Consider the following 21,427-nt stretch of genomic DNA (forward strand, 5'->3'; position numbering starts at 1 on the left):
TTTTTTTTGACAAATAGCAAATATATAGCACTCCTCACCAGTGACGGCATAATTACAACACTTATATTTTATATAAAGACAAATAGGGAATAAATATGAATGCAAAGACTGCAGATATGCCTTATAATTAGTGCAGAATGATCCTCATCACGAGGAAACTTGTAAGTCTGGGGAATGTTTTCAGTAGATTAAATTAGTTAAATAAGATCAGCAAGCGTCTTCGGACCCTTGAGTTTGAACCTCACTGTAGTTGTGTATTTTACATGCTAAAACTTCATCTTTTTTTCTCCATATTTTGTGAAGCTGCAGTATATAAAAGTTCTCATCCAAGAAATTAGATCCCACAGGATGAATAAAATACCTGCAAGTAGAGAAAATATGTTTTGGACTTCAGAAAGACAGAATATGCTGCTTAGCTTGTGTTGTTCCCACTTGCTGTGTTTGCACGCACGCACGCACACCTGGTGTCAGATACGAGGCCTGAGGGCATCAAAACAAACCTCTCTACCTCCTATTCTGTAAATTAGCCACCTCAGCTGTGCCCAGCACACACACTCATCCTCATAGAGAAGTTACAACAAGCATGAGGGATTGTCAGTATTGTATCTTCATTATGCTTGAAGCGCAAACATTCTTTATCCTTCCCTCTATCTCTGCTCCTCGCACACACCCACACACCTGTCACATCATACACACACTACCAGCTTGCCATAATAGCTGTCATTATCTGTAGATCTGAGTAATTCTCATAGTTTTATGCTTGGCATTATGTAATACTTATGCACATAACTGATTTTTTTTATTGGTACAATTAATCTTAATGGTTCTCAGTGTTTGTCTATAAAATCAGATTGACCCACTGTTTTTCGACAGGGTAAAGTCCAGGTCTCTTGCGTATAATAGACTGTTGATAAATGATGAGATGTCTGCATTTTTTTTTTATATAATTGGACTATATGGACCTAGGCTTGTGGTGCTCAAAGTGCCAAAAAATACAGTTGAACTCAACAGCAATGTCTCTTTCCAGAAATCATGACCCGTTTACTCAAGATAATCCACAGATTTGTTGTAAGCAGTTTCATGTAGGAACTATATTCTTACTACCGATAGTTCCTACATGAAACTGCTCACAACAAGGTCTGTGGATTATCTTGAGTAACCGGGTCAAAGCAGAAAAGGCTAAACTTACAACATGTCTTCTTTGGAATGTAGCCAACAAACTATTTACGAACAAAATCAAAACTATAGTGGAAATAACTCTTCAATACTTCATCTTTCAATATGTGCTGTCATGCCAAAAATGTTGGTCCAGCCAGCTGGTTGAAAGTGCAGGTGTTTTTATGAATATTTCTAAAGACAGACTGACTGAAGGAAAAACAGGTTGCAGGTTCAGTACTGATGTTCTAAAGATTCTAATTCTTCTAATTTTAGGATTTACAATTAAACAAAACTTAAATAGATTTTCTAATGTTTTAAACATTTAGGCTAGTGGTTTGAAAACATTCTAAAAAAACATTTTTAAAACCATTCAGTTGATTATGGAGTAACATTAAAACATACAGTTGATTGTGAGGAGTCACAACATCTTGAAGCTCATGTATCATAAGCCTATAACTTAAGCAAAATAAACAAGAAAGATGTCAACATTTCTGCCCTTCCTACTTTCTCCTAGGCTAAATGTAGGCCTATGCTCTTTGAGGTGACATCACATATATAATATATGAATAAATATGGGTGTTAATTATCTGAATTATGGAGCTGATTCATCAGGTGAGGTCAAAATTATGGAGGAAAATGGTTCAATGGTCAAAAGGGAGAAAATCCCCATTGAAACAGTCAAGTGGGCTTAATGGCAGCAGGAGTGCTTAAAGGGAACATCAATCAATTTTTGGTTAAAATAATATTTTATTGTACGCACATTAAAAAAAACAACTATATGAAATAAATCTATACATGGTGCACTAATATAACATGAGAAGTATAAATTGATCATGCAGAGAAGTAATTAGCTATACTCATTAACATCCATCTCAGACAGTGTGATTTTATTTATTTTTTGCTAGCGTCCCCTTTAAGGCCACCAGGTGTAAATGTTAATTAAAAAATATATAAAGATAAACATACTCATTTATTGTCTATTTATCAGTATATTATAAACTGCATACAAAGATGTAAACTGTACATGCTTATCATGGTTTATGTCATTACAATGGACCTTACTATGCAGCTACTGTATTGATGCAGCATGTGGTCTATTTGCTGGCATGCTGAAACTCATATTTTCATTTTGAAAGAAACAATATTTCTAATTCAAGTCAATTTCTAACATATGTCTTATTTAAAACACTAATCACTTAAATTTGATAATAAATGAGTACTTATCAAAAATAGGAGTAGAAATATGCAAAAAATGTTTTCTTCTGAGGATACCAAAATCACCCGTCCATTCAAAGTTTTTTTGCAACATCTGGGATCAGCAGGGACATGTCACACATGTGCTTCGATAACTCAATATCGACAAATCTGATTGGCTTAAAATAAAAAGTGTCATTTATGTAACAAGCAGCTTTATTGGAAGAAACATCACACAGCAAAAATTATGATATAGTTTCTTTTTTATTTGACTCAGCAGTTGCAAGTGGTACGTGGGCTTAATAGGAACGTTTACCATACTTGCAGGATGTTCCATTAGTTACTGAACCAGTAGGATGAGGCTTACAGTCATATGACATAAATGCAGTTAAACACTTTTACTGACACAAAGTCAGTCATGCTCTCCTCACTAAAGACAGACAGACAGACAGGCCACGATTGTAGGACTGGTACTGATTTAACGCCTTACATAAAGGGTCGACAGTTAGATTCCATTGTTCATTTGGTTTACAGGTGCAGCGGAGACACAGGCTTGTGTGTTTTGAATTATTTTGTTATATTATTGTAGTTTTATGAAGCAGTTTGGTTGGTGTTGGCTCACAAGAAAACTGCAAATTTGAAGCGCAGCTACAGTTCAACATATTGATGTTGCTACCGGCTTTATATGATGACCCTGACTAAATATCAATAGGATTTTTCAATGTCAAACATGAGACAAATAAAGCATTAGAAAGGGAGTAAACTTCAGCAGCTTTTATGACAGAATTAGCTGTAGTCTGTTGTGTTAATAATTATAGAAATGAAGAAGCTGAATTCTATAGAGCCACCACTCCTGTGCTCCGTCATCGTAATGATGTATGTATCAAAATGGATACCAAGGTGCATCCTCCTTGAAAAAGGGTCTTTGAACAAGAAAGGAATCAGACTCTTCTGCCAGACCTCTAAAGATGTTAGCATTAAAACTATGATTACAGGTGACTGATGGACATGTAAGATGGATTGAGAGTCAATACTGGCTTGATGCCCAGGGAGCAGTTAGCAATACAGAAATAGTGTCAAAAATGCGGCCGGTGCCAACTCCCAAACAGGATGTCACAATCTGCAGGAGTGTTGCACCACCTTCCTGCATGAGTAAAGAACGTTCGAAAACACTTGATGACTCAGAGCAGTTCAAGCTGTAGCTTATACTGCTAGTCAGTAATTAAGAATGACAGCTGGGGGATAAGATGTCAGTGTGCACAAAGTTTTCCAGTGCTGCTTCGGACTTTGCTTGACTGTTCATTGTTTTTATGAGCTGAATGCAAACAATTACATAATATGAAGACTTGAAGCTATTTGACTCATTTGGGACCATGTACAAAAACCATTACTCCCATACAAAGAGAAGAGATGCACTGCACCAGATTTAGCTACTAGTTAATTTCCGTTTAGCTTATTCTTCCGTGCCAAAAACCATTTAAAAACCCATCAATGAGCCACACTGTTGCACTGGGTGACATGTTCCAATGTAGTTTATTTTGAAACATTATTATAGAAACATCATCAAAACAAGATCAGTTCTGTTAAATATATTACACATCTATATTAACTTTTAATTCTATTGTTAAGCTAGTGTCATGAGTACCTGATATGTTGTTGTTGGTATAAAAACTTTTTGCTGTATAAACGGTTAGTAGACAAGTTTAACATATAGCACAGTCTAAGACAAAGACCATTGTCAGTGTTCAAGAGGTCCTGGTAAACTGAAGATGATGCAATTCAAAACACTTTTTTTTGGTGAGTGGTGCCATGTTGACTTCATCAGTGTGGGGAGGCAGTATGAATGAAAGACTTCTGTTGACAGTGAAGTGAATGAATCAGCAGTGACTCTGCAATGGAAAAGACAGGGGAGGAAGGCTTTCTATTCAGCCTGACCAATCCTGGTTAATTATAAGCTTAATTAAAAAGGCAAAGAGCGATGAGACATGAGCTTTTATGTACCAATATTATTTTAGTAATGGTGCAACATGTACAGATTCTCTTGTAACATTTAGTGGTGAACTGGTATCACTATTGTAAGTTTCATACAGTTGGACTAGAGGACAAATTTTGCTCTGTTTCAGACTTAATTTGCATCATGTAAGCTTGATATGTTGACTGCAAGGTCACCATTTTAAGTCGAATACTCTCGCCACGTCGGTTGCTGACTACTGATGAGGTGCCAACAAGCAAGGCAGTTGAACACCAATCTCCAGTGGTGCTTCAACATAAAAACAATAGCTACCAAATGTTCAATCTGATGTTCAAACAAACAATTAGCCAACAGTCCAGTATCTTTAACTGGTTATACTGTAATTAAAGAGGACAGACATCAGAAGTGAGACAACATAAGAAAGGAAATACACACACTGATGTATAAAACAAGGTCTATAGTCATGGGAGGCTGTACTTGGGCACTGTGGTGCTTTGAGCTAAATGCTAACATCAGCATGCTAACATGCTCACAGTGACAATGCTAACATGCAGATGGTTAGGGGATAATGTTTACCTTGTTCACCATCTTTCGTGTTAGCATGCTAACATTTGCCAGTTAGCACTAAACACAAATTGGAATAGGAATATGATTAGTTTTTCAGGTATTTGGTCATAAACCAAAGTAATGGCAAATTAAAGTTTTGGCCTAGTGATGCCGCAAGATGAAAGGTTAAGGGATCACCAAAGTTGTTACAATTTATCCTGAGGGGGACATGAATGTCTGTACCGAATTTCATGGCAATCCATGTAACAGTTGTCAAGACATTTCACTTGAAACCACAAATATCAACCTTCTGGTGATGCAAGAGGAAGAGTCAAAGAGTCAAAGTCAGTAGGATTCATCCTCTGCGGACCATGAATGTCTGTACAAAATGTCATGTCTGGACCAAAGTGGTGGACTGACTGACTGGCATTAAATTCAGTGCATATTAGTAAACACCACTCTTTTGCTGAGCTATGTTTCTTGTACATTTATAGTGTTTTAAGTGGCCTCTGTGCTTGACTGTGTTTGTGCAGTTTATTTTTGGCCTTTCATACACTCTCTAGGGACTGGGTGGTGTTTGTTTGTCTTTATGTGCCAGGGTGGGGGCTGCAGCCATAAACTACCCTCTCCTCCCTGCCCTGCCCACTGACAGAGTTGCGTAACAAAAATGTAAAATCCGCTTGGGATCGTGTGATGTTGCCCTCTGGCATGTTACAGATTGTTGTCAATAGAAAAAGATGCAGCTTACTGTTTCAGCCTGAGCTACTAACGCATGAATACTGCATGTGTCGATAAATGAATGACATCCCAGTTAAAGGCTGCCAGACTGTTGAGTGTGTGTGTGTGTGTATTTGTTTATAGTTTACGTCTATGAGCTTGTATGTGATTGGTGTGTGTTACTGTCCAGCGTGCTTGTGTTTCACCGTCCACAGTTACATACGTAGTCTTTTTTTTCTCACAGACAAAGGGGTCATTTGTGAAGCGTATGCAGGGAGGAAGAATAGCTTGGTGTTTCTCCCTGTTGTGAGCTTCTCCTCTGGCACTGTAGGCCCCAGTCAGCTACTTTACTAGGTGGTGGGTGGACTGTATCCTCGTGTGTCCGTGTGAATTGCATTGATTCATTCATACTGCCCTCTCCTTCACAGGGCCCCTCAGGCATTCCTACCACAGCCCCCAGACCTGGTTTGGAACCATGTCAAGTCAATTCACATCAAGCACTGGAAATTGTTTCCGGTTGTAGCCTACTGTAGGTTATTGATTCAGCAGGCTACAGGGAAATAGAGTCTCGTGTTCTTTTAATTTGGGTTTTCAGGATTTCAGGATCAAATTATGTATGAACTTGAGTTGTGCTCCGAGGTGATACACTGTAGATTCATCAGATTCATCTGACCAGAATGGTTTCACTTTTCAGTTTTGCAGTGGCGTTATTATGAGAAAATTACTCATCTCTGTGGTTTCTTTAGTTCAGGTGTTGCCAGTGCTCTGTTTGGTCATGTGTAAAGTGTGAGTGGGTGGATGGTTGTTGCTGAAAGCTTGGCTTCTGCTTCATCTCAATAGATGGTAGGTATCATTTCCCTTGAAACAGGAAGAAAGCAAAACTAAGACTAGCAGACATTAAACCATAATATAATTGCATTAAAGTGGTTGATTTTATGTGTTTATATCCCAAAATTGAATGATGTTTATACTGTGTGTATATAGTCTGTTTGGGGAAAAAAAGTAATTTACATGAAGATCAGCATTAAGTTTAAGTTTTCTAACCGGCCACTGTCAGCCCAGCAACAGGCGATTGTCTACATATTCGCACAGGTGTGTGTGTGTGTGTGTGTGTGTGGCGGCACATGTTCCACAAGCTCTCTTAGCTTCACTAGTCTAATAAATAAACAAAATGAACTCAAAATGTAAAAAGAGGAGATATTCTTACACCTATTTTCCTTATTAAACAGAAAAACACAACCGTAGCCTACACTTTCTGAATTCAAGTTTCTCTCTTTCACCGAACTAAGACTACCTTAATTGCCTTGCACTGCAAACTCGACAGAAACCAAATAAAACTCACCAAAACTGTCTTGGTTAGTCTTTCCACTTTTCCAACAACCACCAACTCTGGTTTGGTCGAAATAAACCCTTACTTCACCGAGTTAGATGTGAAAAATGTTCTGGCTCTACACGCTGTTGATTGAATAAAAAAACTCATTTGATGATTTTATCATGATTTTAGGGTGATGACATCATAAAATGACAACAGACATTTAAAGTTTAATTGGAAAACCTCAATAGAGGCTTCAAATGTAAAAAAAAAAAAAAAAAAAGACATTCGGTACAGCACTAAGTAGGCAAATTGCATATTTGACACATCATTGTAGGCTAGACAATGACATACATGCTACAATGACTTCTATCACCACCAGCTCAGCTTTTACATTGTTTAAAAAAAATATTTTTTTATTTTTTTACACAAATACTGTCATATACCATATACCCCGGTGAAATGTCAGGAAGGTATGAAAAAACAGACACTGCCCAAGCATTGTAGGAACTGCTGTTTCCGAAAAACAAACTGTGCTTATTAGCAGCCTGAGTGTGTGTCTGCAGGGGGCCCTCCAGGGCAGTCAAGTCCTTTTCTGTTGAAACCCTGTACACCTCTCCAGGGTCCTGGCTCTGTCTCATTCTCTCATCACAATATTAGGTCTCACCCTAACCCATGGGTGCTCACTTTCAGTCGCTCAGGACAGGGGAAACCCAGTACTTGTAAAGGTGTTTATCTGCCTCACATTGTCGTCAGCACAGGAAATACAGCAGTTCTGGCAACATGATCTTTTTTTGTTTGTTTGTTTTGTTGTTTTTTTCAGGCAAGTCCTGAAACATACTCCTGGTTTTGCTGTTGACCAATGGATGAGGATGAAATCATGTGAACGTGTGCTAGCCTCGCAGTGCCATGGACTTGTAGCTGGGAAAACTCTCACCTCAATGGACTGGGGGGGACCTCGTCTGCACATGGTTGACCTTCTGTCATCAACCTGAGAGGAGTATCTACGGTGTCAGAGCAGACGTTGGACTCAGACCAGGAAAGAAAACCAGGTTTCTATGGCTCAAATATTGCAGGTAAGAAGATTGTGCACGCATACATTCAGTATCTCAGACAATAGCACTGTATCAGAATCAGTTTTCGCCAGGTATGTGTACACATACAAGGAATTCGATTCTGGTTTTTCATTGCATTTTTAATGTACATACACAGACATATTAGACATAAATTACAGCTAAAAACAAGGACAACAAGCTCAACAAGGTAGACAAACATTAAGCTACTATGTAGATATATATATATTTAAAAAGTACAAAAAACAATAACTAACATTTGTAAACAGTAAGATAATTAGTGCAATGATGCAGAGTGCAAATGGTGCTGAAATAAATATGATTAATGTAACAGGTTGCTTTATATACATGAGGTAGGAGGATATGACAGTATATACAGTATGTACAGTGTGTGTAGATTTAAAAAGTAATAATATTTACATAAACAGTGGGATAAATGTACAGGTACAATGGATGTTTTTGTCACTGGGTTATTGCACAGGGATTGTTCCTGACACTATGTGCCTGGTGTTGTGGTGGTGGGTAGAAACTGTTCTTGTCTGGTTGCTTTGGCGTACAATGCTCTGTAGCGCCTACCAGAGGGGAGCAGGGGGAACAGGCTGTGATGGATCTCCAGTGATGTTTCCTGACTCTGGACATGTTCTGTACAGAGAACAGACTGGATTATTGCAGAGAAGAACTGGATCAGCAGCTCCTGAGGTAGGGTGAACTTCCTGAGCTGGCGCAGGAAGTACATCCTCTGCTGGGCCTTTTTGATGATTGTGTCGATTTTGGACGCCCACTTTAGGTCCTGGGAGATTATGTATCCCAGAAACCTGAAGGCTCAATGCTATTCTTTTTTTGCAGCTGGGTGTGACTGTGTGCTGTGCATGTTTTTTGCCATAGTGTACACTGTTTAAACACACACACACACACACGAGTTTGATTATGTATCTGAAAGTTTATCTGCCATACTTTCTGTTTGTTATTCTGTCTCGGTGTGTGTGTCTGTGTGTGTGTGAGCTATGCAGACATGAGATCATGCCAAACGGTGACTGTGCTTTCTTCAGTGCGGGGAGGTCCACAGACCAGCTCACTGTATGTCTGAATGGGAACTATTCACCTTTCAAATGCAGAGGAGTAAATAGCTGGGATGATGTCACCTTGGGTCACACTGTTGGTTTTTCGTTTGTGTTGAAGAAAAGAGAACATTCTTCACATCTCGCAGGTTTTTTTATGGTCTCATTGCAGATACACGCTTAAAAGCAGAAGATTGGATGTGGTTATCCATTTCCTGTTTCATCAGACTTTGGTTTTTGTAACCAAAGGGAATCTGTCATGTCCCAGATTTATTTATTTATTTTCTATTTGTGGGACACAGTCACCGAATAACAATTCTTAGCTAATGAGGTAGAGTAGGAGGAAGTAAGAGTCACACTGGTGGCTTTAATAGAAACCCCACTGTTCTTCAGGCACAAACAGACCCACGCACAGGATGCTGGCCAGACAGACAGGTGCTGCAAGCCTCAGTACAAAGAGAAATAATAATCAAGCGTGTGTTTGAGAGCTGAGATAAAGCGAAAGTGAGAAGAACAGACTATGTGAGTGTGTGTGCAGTATGTGTGCCTGTGAATGTAGGAATTGTGCCAACATGCCTTTGTGTTAGTGGGTGCACTCACTGACACTTTGTATATGCTTTTGTTTTGTGAAACACCACACGATTGTCCGAATGCCGCTACCAGGCCGGTTGTTTACTTATCAGAGGCAGACCATCGGTGTGTGGCTGTGTAAATTGCTCTATAATTGGAGCAGCATTGAGGGCAGGTGGACTGCAACTTTGATGCTTATCTCACACTTCTGTTAAGGTCAGGCCAGGCCTCCTTCCTCTGCCAGAGGGGATGCTCTACTCAACAACAACTCAACTTTCCCTCCACTACATCTATTTAAAGGTCCAGTGTGTAACATTTAGAATGATGTATTGGCAGAAATGGAATATAATATTCATAAGTATATTTTCATTAGTGTATAATCACCAAGAAAATAAGAATCTTTGTGTTTTCATTAACTTAGAATAAGCCGTTTTTATATATAGCGAGTCCCCTTCTGCGGAGGACGCCATGTTGAACCGCCATGTTTCTACAGTAGCCTAGCGAGTTTCATGGCCACCATAGTTTCTCCTACACGCTTGGAAGTTTAGGGTGAGGTGAGCGGTATTCAAATGGTTGCAAACTGCAATTTCACCCCTAGATGCCACTAAATCCTACACACTGGACCTTTAACAGCTATAGTTATCAGTTAGTTTTCAGATGAAGATTTTTTACATAAACTTATAAAACAATACATTGTTATATATCAAACAACCCAGCAGAATATTGAGTAGTTAGCTTTACTTTGACCAGCTACAACATTAAAATGCTACTTACAGAGTAATGCTTATAGTAATAATGATCTAATAATATAATGTAACACTCTGAGGTGCCATTCTGCTGTCTAATGAGTACTTTTAATTTTCATATTTTTACACTTTGATGCTTATATTTCTGTACTTTTACTTTAAAATTACAAATGCAGGACTTGCTGCTGGTTTATTAAAAGTGCTACTGGTGTTACTGAAAGACATGGTCAAGCTTTACAATAGCCTTATCTTAGCCTCTAGAAGCATTAATCAAGTAGTTTTGAATATTTTAAAAGGACTTGTACAAATATCCCTAGTCTAGCATGCAACATTATACAACATAACCCTTTCTGATATGCTGCACTGGATAGCTTACTGTTACAAACATGTAGTGCTGCACAGGAAGCCATGTATTTTTTTTGTTTATATGAACAGAAATGATAAAATCAGTGTTGATACTGTTTCACATGTGTTGAGCAATCCACTGCAAGCACCATGCAGCACATGTTTGTTTAAAAGCTAACGTCTTCTAAAGTGCAGCAGAATGCAGTTGCAAATTCTGAGCTTTTGTTATCACATATTAGAGATTGGAGTTGGCACCTCTGCTTTGGTCAACTGAATGCAAACAGCTTGTCCATAAACTGGCTGAGTGCCCTGCTGGGCTTGAACCCAGCAGAGCCCATGTACCCCCGCCAATCAGAAATACAAAAATGTATTTACATGTCGTGTCAAAAGTTGAGTTTACATTGAATAATTTTAATTGAAAACTGACAATGGGTGATGCACTTGTAGAGTGGAAAATTAAGACCAGTTATGTGGAAAATTCAAGTAAATGAGTCCTGCAAAGTTTACTAATCTAAACATTCATACTGGAAGTTATCTACCCACGATTCAGTTCCTAGAAATCTAGGCGAGAATTTTAGGTTTCACTGGCTGTTATGAGCTGAAGATAAAAATGTAGTTTGTGTCCCTGCATTTGTTAAAGATAATTAAAAGGGAAGGTGGAAAGAAAATGTGTTCCATTATAGGTCGTGATGCTCCAAGAATGAATCCATGCTTCCTAGAAACTAGTGATTGAGTTACATGTTACTTAGGATTTAAATTAAAAAAACGTGATAGTGGGAAGAAAGACAGAGAGTATGGGGATGGAAGGAAAGGGACTAAAAGGGAGTTGGGGAGTGGAGAGGAAGCTCCCAGAATAGCAGCAGCGACCAGTGACACTCGCCTTTTTGTGGCGAGTGTCTCTGAATGCTTGGAGGACTGACAGAGGAGAACTCGGAGGAAAGGGAGCCTCTGGGAGTCAAAGTGGGAGAGGGGACAGTGTTATTTTAACCCCAAACTTACCTCCTGCCCCCCCACTGCTCCAGTCTGCTGACTCGTCAATCAATCTACCTGCAGACCAGCTGCCACACGACTCACTGTCGTTTTCACTCTCTCTCTAGCTTCCCTCTCCTTTCACCTTTAGTTGTTGTTTTACTCATTATCCTTTCTCTTTTTTTCTGTTCCTCCACACAGATACACAGGTATTGCATTACCAGCTACCCTGAGGACTGGCATGCTGTCTGTCGCTTCTGAGTGTATTGTATGTTAACCATGTTGTTAACGCATCAGGTTTCCTGATTAAGTGACCCTGTAATAGATCACCTTGTGACACTGGCAACTCACAGCCACATGCTAGAAGACTAGAGCTTCCCATAGTTTTAAATTCAAGCTCTGCTTTTACATCCGAAAGGTAAAAATCATTAGCCTGGCCCGACCGAATCCGGGGCAGGTAGAAATCTGTTTGAATGGGAGAGGGGTCAGACGTGCCTGCCAGAGCGAATGAAACATGAGCTCTGCAGTTTCATCTGGTTCCCAGGCTAAAAAAAAGTCATATTGCGATTATGTTGATAGATATTACAATTGCGATATGATAGAAAGTAGTCCCCTAGACATCCTTATAGCTGCCCTAGCAAACTGCATAGCATAACATGCTAGCAAGCCAAACAGAAACCCCCCAGCTTTACACTGTCAAAAGGGTGGTCAATATGAATAAAATCCTCTATCATGGTATATGTAATTTTATACAATGCTATCGATAAATATCATGATACAGCAAACTTAAACAACTAGAGTTGTTTACGGATAAAATAACCACACATGAATGTCTGTTTTTATGCCTCCGCGTTGGTGATAGCCCTGACCAGAGGCATTGTGTTTTCGGGTTGCCCATCTGTCCGTCCCATTCTCATGAACGTGATATCTCAGGGACGCATGAGGGAATTTCTTTAAAATTGGCACAAACGTCCACTTGGACACCAGGATGAACCGATTAGAATTTGGTTGTCAGAGGTCAAGGTCACTGAGACTGTGACAAACAGTTTCCTGCAGGTATAAAGGGCTTATTCTAAGGGCTTATTTTCAGGTGATTATACACTAATTAAAACATACTGATAAATATTATATTCCATTTCTGTCAATAGCTTCTCCTAAATTGTACACACTGGACCTTTTAAGTCAGTTGGCAAGTTAATATGGAAGTGGATCTGCTATGCTATTACTTTTGGTCTGACTCAAAGACAATTGTTTGACATTTCTATTGAATTGAAGTTTTTTGGAAAGCTGTAGGAGGCTCATGCTTGCCCCAATCGACGTTGTTATCATGACCAATAGTCATAATGGTCAAAAAGTAGAAAAGTAAGAAATGACATTAGTAACACCCAGGTTGAAAGATACCAGAATTTCCCTTTAGTACATGCATGGTTAACATCTTACATGATGAGAGGCCTATAAAAGAAGCTCAGTGTTCACACACAGTTTAACACCATAAAGCACAGTCACATATCTGGGTTACAGCCTGTATGTTTGTTTGATAATGTTGAGAAACAAATCATGATGGAGACAGATGAGTATCACTGACAGGAAGTTCCTGTGTGTGTCTGAGGGAAAGGATTGAATTCAGTTAAGTGTGTTGTTTTCCTTCATGATAATCACATTTTCATTGTGTGTGTTTTTCTGTAGTATTTTCGTTCCTTATCATTTCAGTTCCTTATCTTTTTAGTCTCTCTTTCACACTCAGGGCCACACAGGGGTGTGTATTGTTGTATCTCTTATCTGTTGTTACTCTGCTCAATCACTCACTCCTTCTGGGTAGAGGGGACCGGAAGAGCAGCTTACATATTGACCAGACACACACACACACACATACACACACATAACTGAACACCACTGCAGACAGTAATGATGCAATTTAACCCCCCACACACACACACACACACACACACACACACACACCCATACACATACTTGCACACCCACACTTACAGGCAGTGCAGTGAACAGAGAATGAGACAGGGTGTCCGCTGGACCTTAAAACTCCCACAACTCTTAAATGATCCATTTCAAGGCATTAAAAGTTTGAAAATCTTGATACTTTACAATTACAGGTTATTTTTAGTAACACTTCAATTTGATGAGAATGTGTATATGGATTTTTAATGTTTGTACCTGCAACACAAATTTTGCTATGTATGTTGTAATGTCCTAGTCCTTCTTAAAATGCCATCTGTCAGGCCGTTGCTGTTGCCATGATGAGTGTGTGGATAGAAATCATTAAGCTGACAGGTCACTTTTTCTTAAATAGCACACTTCTGCACGCCGATATCAGTCCTAGGGGAGTATGTGTGCTTTTTCCAAAAATAAGAGATTTTATCCCTGGAAGCTGCCGACAGACATTATAGAGATATGTTATTAACATCTAACCTGGCATCAGTTTCAGCAGTAGCCTGCAGCCTTTTCTCATCTCTGCTGAATAACTTTGCTTACTTACTATCTACTACTATCTTTACTTAAATATTTTGAACATGATCCAATATGATTTCATACACACACTGGTTGTGTCACTGAGTTTTGATTGCACTGAAGCAATAACTGTGTGGTTTAAAATGTCCCTGTTCCTCCACTGAACACCTCCATTACATTAGTCATCCACCTTTCTTCAAGCATCAGTGCTGAGTAATGACAGCTCTTGATTTAGACTAATAGTCATGTGAACTCTGCTGTTTGTCAGATTGTTCATTTCACACATTCAGGACCAGATACAATGAAATCAGGCCAAGCCAGAATTTAGAATATGTTCTTGCTCACAGTGCCTTTTAAAGAAACAAATCAGATTTGGGCTACAGTACATACACCTGCCATCAAAAACGGTTTCAAATGTTACTTTTTCCTTTCACTGCCTCAGGCTGCCCCCATGTGGCCAGATGGAGAAATGATAATAGCAAATAGTTCCAAATACATCAAAAGCTGAACATTATTCACAGTTTCAGTTGACAACTGCAGCTGGGAACTTTGCTCATTTCGCCAGATGGAATAGCTTTTTTCCCCTGTACGGTATGTTACAGGTGTGAACTAGGAAAGAGTTTGTATGGTGTCTAACAATATGTTACCTCTAACACTACCTCTTCATACAGTTATCTTAGATTCAATCAGTTTTAAGTTAGAGATGGTAAATCATATGGTAGTAGACAACATGGTTGAAAGTTGATGATGATAATATTGGTTGAAATTATATTGTTGCTCAGCCCTCTATCATAGTACATAGTTTAAACTGAATGAACCACAGGGATCTGTCTTCATTCCAGGACAGCAGGTTTGGCATGTGAGCTGAGGGTGTGAATGAGTTAGTATGTTCGGTGTCACTTCAATGTCACCCCCCCCAAACACACACACACACACACACACACACACACACACAAAGCCCCTGGCATGATGTATGAGCAGGCACCCAGATGGTAGTGAAACACAGAGAGCTTTAGCTTCTGATGATTTGCATACCTCATCACCTGTGACCTTGGCACCAACGCACACACAGATTAAGTGAGACAGTGGGACCATCGTCCTGTCCTCTTGTCCCCCTATTCCTGTCCTCTGCTACCCTGCATGGCCCGGTGTTGCCCCGCAGGCTTTAGATCACCCTCTTAAGTCCCACCTGTTTAGCCTGGAGGGACAGGGGAAAGCCAACACCACACACATTCACGTGCCCCTTCACCACTTCCTTGAAAGACAGCATGAGAGCTGAGGATTATATAGCATGGAGGTCTATCTGTCTCTCGCACTCTGTCACATTCACACAAACACACACATGTATTCTCTTTCATCTCTCTCACACACCTCTGTCCGCAGTGGATTTGTTCAGCGTGCCTGTCCATCTCTGATTCAGCCGAAGTGGAAATCTTTCTGGGAAAGGGGTGATGTGAGAGGATTTGTTAAGGATAATATTTCTCATGACAACTCAGTGTGAAATATTGTGTGTTCTACAGTAAATGGAAGCCAATAGGACGTTTGACTCTGTGCCCAACCATGACTGATCCCAACTGAGCCTAATGGGTTTCTTTCAACCACATCCTGTTCATTAGGTTTCCAGTTTTGGACTTACTAAAGCTGTACATGGTCTTTTTTTAACTCTTGATAAAAAGGCAACCACTATGATATAAAGGCAGAATGTGATTCTTTAGTAATCCCACTACAGTAGTACAGCAATTTGTCTTTATGTTCACCCCATCCCCAGAGCTGTCAGAGCCAATGAATTGATAAATGGATAAAATAATTGATCTAATAAGTGTAGATCTTCACTGCTACCAGCTTCTCTCTGTGATGATTTGATGCATTTCTCTGTTATATATCATTGTAATTAAATATTTTAGGTATTGAGCTGTTGGTCCAGTGTAATGTCACCTTGGGCTCTGGGAAATTTTGATTGAGATTTTACGAGTATTTTATATTTTATGACATTTTATAGACTAATATATTAATTGAATAATAATAAAAAATGACAATTTATTGATAGTGAAAATAGTTAGGGCTGCAACAATTATGGCTGCAATAATTATTTCCACTATCAATTAATCTGTTGCTTGTTTTTTTTTCAGTGAATCGATTAATTTTTTTTTTATACTATAAAATATCAAAGTATGAAAAAGGCTTGTCACAATTTTCCAGAGCCCAAGGTTATATCTTTAAATTGCATTTTTTGTCTGACCAACTTAAAATATTCAATTTTACAATGATACAAAACAAGAAAAGCAGCAAATGTTCACATTTGAGAAGCTGCAGTGTTTGGCATTTGAGTTTGATAAATGACTTAAAAGAATTAAATATCAAAATAGTTTGCAATTAATTTTTATGTCAATCGACTAATTGTTTCAGCCATAAACCTCATTTTGTTGCAGCCCTAGTTTACGGTATATACTTGTGTTGAACTTTTGTGAACATAGTTGGGGGGGTTCAAGATAAACTTGGTTGTGGATTAATGTATTATGGACGTTGAAAAACATTTTTGTGTGTGACCCCTGTCAGAAATCAGGTGGCAGCAGCAACGTCACGTTTGTGCTTGAAAATCTTATTAAGATTTTTCAGCATATGGCGAGGATTTTGGGAGAGAAAAGAGGTTTAGTTTTGACTGAGCACGTGGATCAACAGTCAGATATTAGCTCACTGGTGTTGTGTTTTTAAAGGTAAAAATATAAGCAGAACAGAAATGCGGAAGGAGCTACTGCACCATTTCACCACAGTCCACACCCTGACCACAGTTACATCAGCTTCCTCACTGGCGGCTTACCTTTTCTCTGTGCTGATTACATTTTCCCGGGAGCACAGTAGCAGAGTCATTGGTCAATCTTAATGTCTCTTTTTCAGTAGTGAATCATTTGGTAGCATGGCGTTTTTCACCCTCAGTGAGGTGAAGTCATCGCTTAAGTCAACAAGATTTGATCTCTGACCAGAAGTTGTGGGTGGGTGTTGCTACTGTGACCTATAAGAAGAAATTTTTCTTTTACATTGGATGTTTTTAGGTGTTGGGGACCCAAATTGGTTGTGTAAAGGATTCATGTGGAGTCCCACAAGAAACAGGTCTGTAACCCATTTAAAATTCACCTACAGCTCCAGAAACAGACTTTTGATGTATGAAAGTTTGACTGCTGTATGGTTCTAAGTGATTTTTTAAATTATTTTTTCCTTTAACAGTAAAACATTCTTTGGCTAAATTACAAGATGTTGTATACAAAGTGGATGTACAGGATGAGTTGATAACTGGATATTTGTGTTAATAGAGTCATGGTTCTTTGAGAGTAGAGAGGCAGTGTGATGGATCTGGCCCGAGTCTTGTTTTCTTTTAAATTTCAACTTCAGAATTAAAGGGGCACTCCACTGATTTAATACAAAAATGTCAGTTTACTAGTTGCTGGGAGTACTGGGAGCTGATCAGTTGTATAATGTCTTCTGTGGCTCTGGAGGAGCTCTGTCAAATATGAGAAAATATCTCAGCTTGGGCTTGAAGAGTACACATTTTTTAACAGAAAATCTGCATTACCAACTGGGGGAGTGGAGTTAGCAAGATGTGCACATTTGCCAGGCAGGGAGGGTCTAATGAAAGAATGCATTATGCATTACAGGAAGTGTAGGATCCTGTATTTTTGGAGCTTCATCCACACTCAGTTAGCATATAATATCTCAGCCACTGCTGCATCGATTTTGACTATTCTTTAGGTCTGCAAGCTAATGATTATTTTCTTTTATCAGTTAATCTGCCAGTTATTTTCTCAATTAATCGTTGGGTTTATAAATTGTCACAAAAAGGCATCGAAGGCATCAGTTTGGGCTATGGTAACTTGTGATGAGCATTTATCATTATTTTTAGACTAAAAGATTAATCAGTTAAAGGTTCTATAAGTAACTTTCAGAAAACCCTTGTTAATAATGACACCTTTGGCCGTTAAGTGGACTGCAGTCAGCGTCATCCTGGGCATCGGCCAAAAGTGACATACACGAGACTGAATGCTGAAATGAACACTGAAACATGTCAAATAAATTACAATCATATATAGAATAACGTTACTATCTGTAATGATCCTATATTTTATTTGGATCATTGGCCCCATGATTCTAACTAGCTTGCTGTTTGCAAATCACCCCATCAGCCAACACCACGAAGCAACCAACGCCAGACCCACACCGCGCAGCCAAGCCACATTCAGCCAGCCAACCCCAGCTTAGCTTAGGTTACAGTTGGCTACTTGGCCGCCCTTGCCTTGCATCACTCTTGGCTAGTAGAAAGCAATCGCTATATACCTTTTGCTTTGTACTGTTACATCATTTCTTGTTAGCTAAGATCAACACCGTTTGTCTTAATACATAGTTAATACAAGTTAGTATCATGGATCACATTAGCTGGCGGAGTAATTTGGCAAGGTAGCCAAATAACATAGCAACTCAGATTGTATTCTGCTAGCGATAACGTGCAAGCAAGCTATGGTTAGCCAGCCAGCTACAACCCAGCCACGCTGCATGTATCCGGCCGCCCCGCAGCGCCTGCCGACAATGCGCCTGCATACATCAAGCCTTACCAGCCAGGTCATCCCCGGGAGTCTGGATGAATTAGCTGATGTTATCCACTCAAGCCTCGCTACGTTAGCTAGCTAGCAATTCGTCCGCATAAGAAAGAAAGTATCTTTTTAATTGAAAAAAATCTTCAACAGATTAAATTATGTTGATTAGTCCTATAATCGTCTAATCATTACATATCATATAATGATATATTAATATTGTTGAAGTTCCAAAAAAAAAATGCTATACTTTCCACATAGGTATGACACTCTCTCTTTCACACGCACACATACGTAGATACAGATACACCATATTCTGCTGTACTGTCCCGTTACTACCCTGATTATCTTTCCACCCTATGAGCCCCAAATCAGTAGTAGACATCAGGGATTTCATCCAGCTGCTGTTCAAAAGCTTACTGCTGCCCCCAGAGCCTGCGGTCTACCCACCAACAGTCGTAAAGAGACAGGAGGGACCCAGGAGTCCACAGTCCTTTTAGTCTTTAAGGTCTCTAAACGGTCTCTTAAAGGGAGGGTTTTAATGGCCTGCGATGTTTGGGCTGGGAACACTGTACCGTTACACCCACAGCCTGTCTGCTCTGCTTCTTGTTGCTCTCCATCACGGGGACAGAGAAGGCGTTTACAGGTCAAAGGTTGAAGCCCCAGCATTTGGTTATTAAAGGGATTTTCCAGGTTTCTGGAGGAGAGAGTGTGTGAAATGTGGCCTATAAAGCAGAGAGGTCAGAGTTGAAGGTGTGGTGAGTAGTTGATAACAGTGGGAAAATATGATGCCATGTTTGACAAAAAAATATAACCTAGTAAGAAAAAATGAGGTCTATTGAAAAAAACTGTAACCCTTTTACTTGAATAGTCTGGTTAGTTGAATAGTATATCAATAAAGTATATGTGACAATTCATGAACATACCCTACCCCAGATGTTTTTTGTACCTAAACCTAACCAAAACTTTATTTGTGAAACAGTTGAATTGTTGAATCTCAACTAATAAGCTGTTGAAATGTTACAAATACTCTATAAACTGTCTGTAGGCTGACTATCTAAGTAAAGTGTAACCAAAAAAAATTATTGCACTTTCCTATTGATAGCCAGCATGTCTGTATTTAGCTCACTAATTAAAAAAATGTGTACTTTTAAAGTAGAAGGTAATGACAAACACACATTTTCTGTCAAAAATAAGATTAATTTAGATTAGATTTTGACATGTGAGGGACGTTTTATGAGGGGAATATTTTTCATATTTATATACAGGTGGTGTTGATAGGTTTTCAGCTTGGTGAGTCCCCCGGGACCTACAGGTGGTCACTCGGGTGGGTCCCAGGAAAATTGAGTGGGTCCACAATAAAATTGGTGTTTTTTGAAAAATTGTAGTGTTAAACTTGTGTTTAGAGAGGGGTATCATTAGGATTTTATCGATATTACTACTCTTATCTATACTCTTATCGGTTCTTTTTCATTACTAAATAATTGCTTTTTTTATAAAAATATATTCTTTTATAAAAGAAAAGGATTCAATTTAATATTTTAAATATAATTAAATGTTGTTTCTAGAGCAGCAACAGCAGAGTTTATAACAGCAAAGTCACTATATAAACTCAATATATCTCACTGGAAACAAATCTAAAATGTCAATAAAATAAATCATATTCCTGACATCAAAACACTGAGTGAAGTTTAGAAAGAATGAAGAACACAGATATTAGTCAGTATCAGTCCCTCCTCCTGTCCTCTGTCCTCCTCCCTCTGCTGCTGCTATGATTCACAGATTATTAATAAATAAATCATAAATTATAAATAATAAATAAATCAGAATTTCTGGCCAAAAAATTGGGGAAGAAATGTCCATAAAAAAGGAAGAAAGAGAGGAAAATTTGAGACAGCAACTTGAGTTCTATTGAGTTTATTCTGATGTGCTCTGAAGGATAGAAGAGGAGTATTAAGACATCCTATCTGAGCAGATATGTAGTACAGACAACTCCTTATGCAAAATATTTAAGGATGTTATGCAAGATACACAAAATATGGAAGCTCATTGAGGCAGGAACATGTCGACATACTTCTCGTGACTCCATAATGTCTGCATATTCAGCATTTTCCTTCTACAAAATATATTGCTTTATTCCAGAAAACGGGCATCAGGCTCTTATTGTTTTATTGTTAATGCAAAGGGAAAATGCAGGATAACAAATTGTATGATCACGTAATTATTTTTATGCTATTCAGCCTCGCCCTCTAGTCTCTGAAACTGCCATACAGTCTGTAATGGAGCGTGTTAGCTTTATCAGGGGGAGGCGGTGAGTAGCAGCGACCCCACATGACACCACAGCTCAGCCCTGCTCCATTTATCATGGCCTCAATTGGCCAGGATGTCCCTTTTCTGTCTCTCTCCCCTACTGCTCATCTTCTCTGCTACCTTGCTCTTTGTAACCTTTATCTTGTGCATTTTATATTTAATACCGTAGTGTAAGATTGTGTATACTATTGTTGTTTGTGTATGTGTAATTATGCTAAATATTGAGGTCGTAGTTTGTGTTGTGGCATATTACATCCCCTTCCCGCACACACTGTATTAAGCGTCCAAACCACCGCTCTGTCACTTCTCATCAAAAACTGAAAAACTATAAAGGATAAATTGTCAGAGTGTGGAGGGAATGGGAGTGTCGGAGAGGTTGGTGCAGTAGGAGGTAGGAGGCAAAGTGGGGTT

General features: G+C 39.0%; 1 protein-coding gene across 8 annotated transcripts in view; it reads left to right on the forward strand.

The window, feature by feature from the left end:
* Positions 1–21,427, forward strand: part of tnk2b (tyrosine kinase, non-receptor, 2b) — a 66,514-nt gene that overhangs the window by 5,985 nt on the left and 39,102 nt on the right. For 7 of the 8 annotated variants that reach the window (XM_044220926.1, XM_044220931.1, XM_044220933.1 and 4 more), the window contains one exon: positions 7,723–7,975. Coding sequence is in view for 1 of the 8 variants with exons in the window: in XM_044220930.1 (XP_044076865.1) it covers positions 7,958–7,975 (18 nt within the window). In the remaining 7 variants the exon portion in view is untranslated. Of the gene's footprint in view, positions 1–7,722; positions 7,976–17,016; positions 17,235–21,427 lie in introns of those variants that run through there. The other variant, XM_044220927.1, reaches the window with a different exon arrangement.

This window comes from Siniperca chuatsi, linkage group LG13 (assembly GCF_020085105.1).
Source record: "Siniperca chuatsi isolate FFG_IHB_CAS linkage group LG13, ASM2008510v1, whole genome shotgun sequence".
NCBI lineage: Eukaryota > Metazoa > Chordata > Actinopteri > Centrarchiformes > Sinipercidae > Siniperca > Siniperca chuatsi.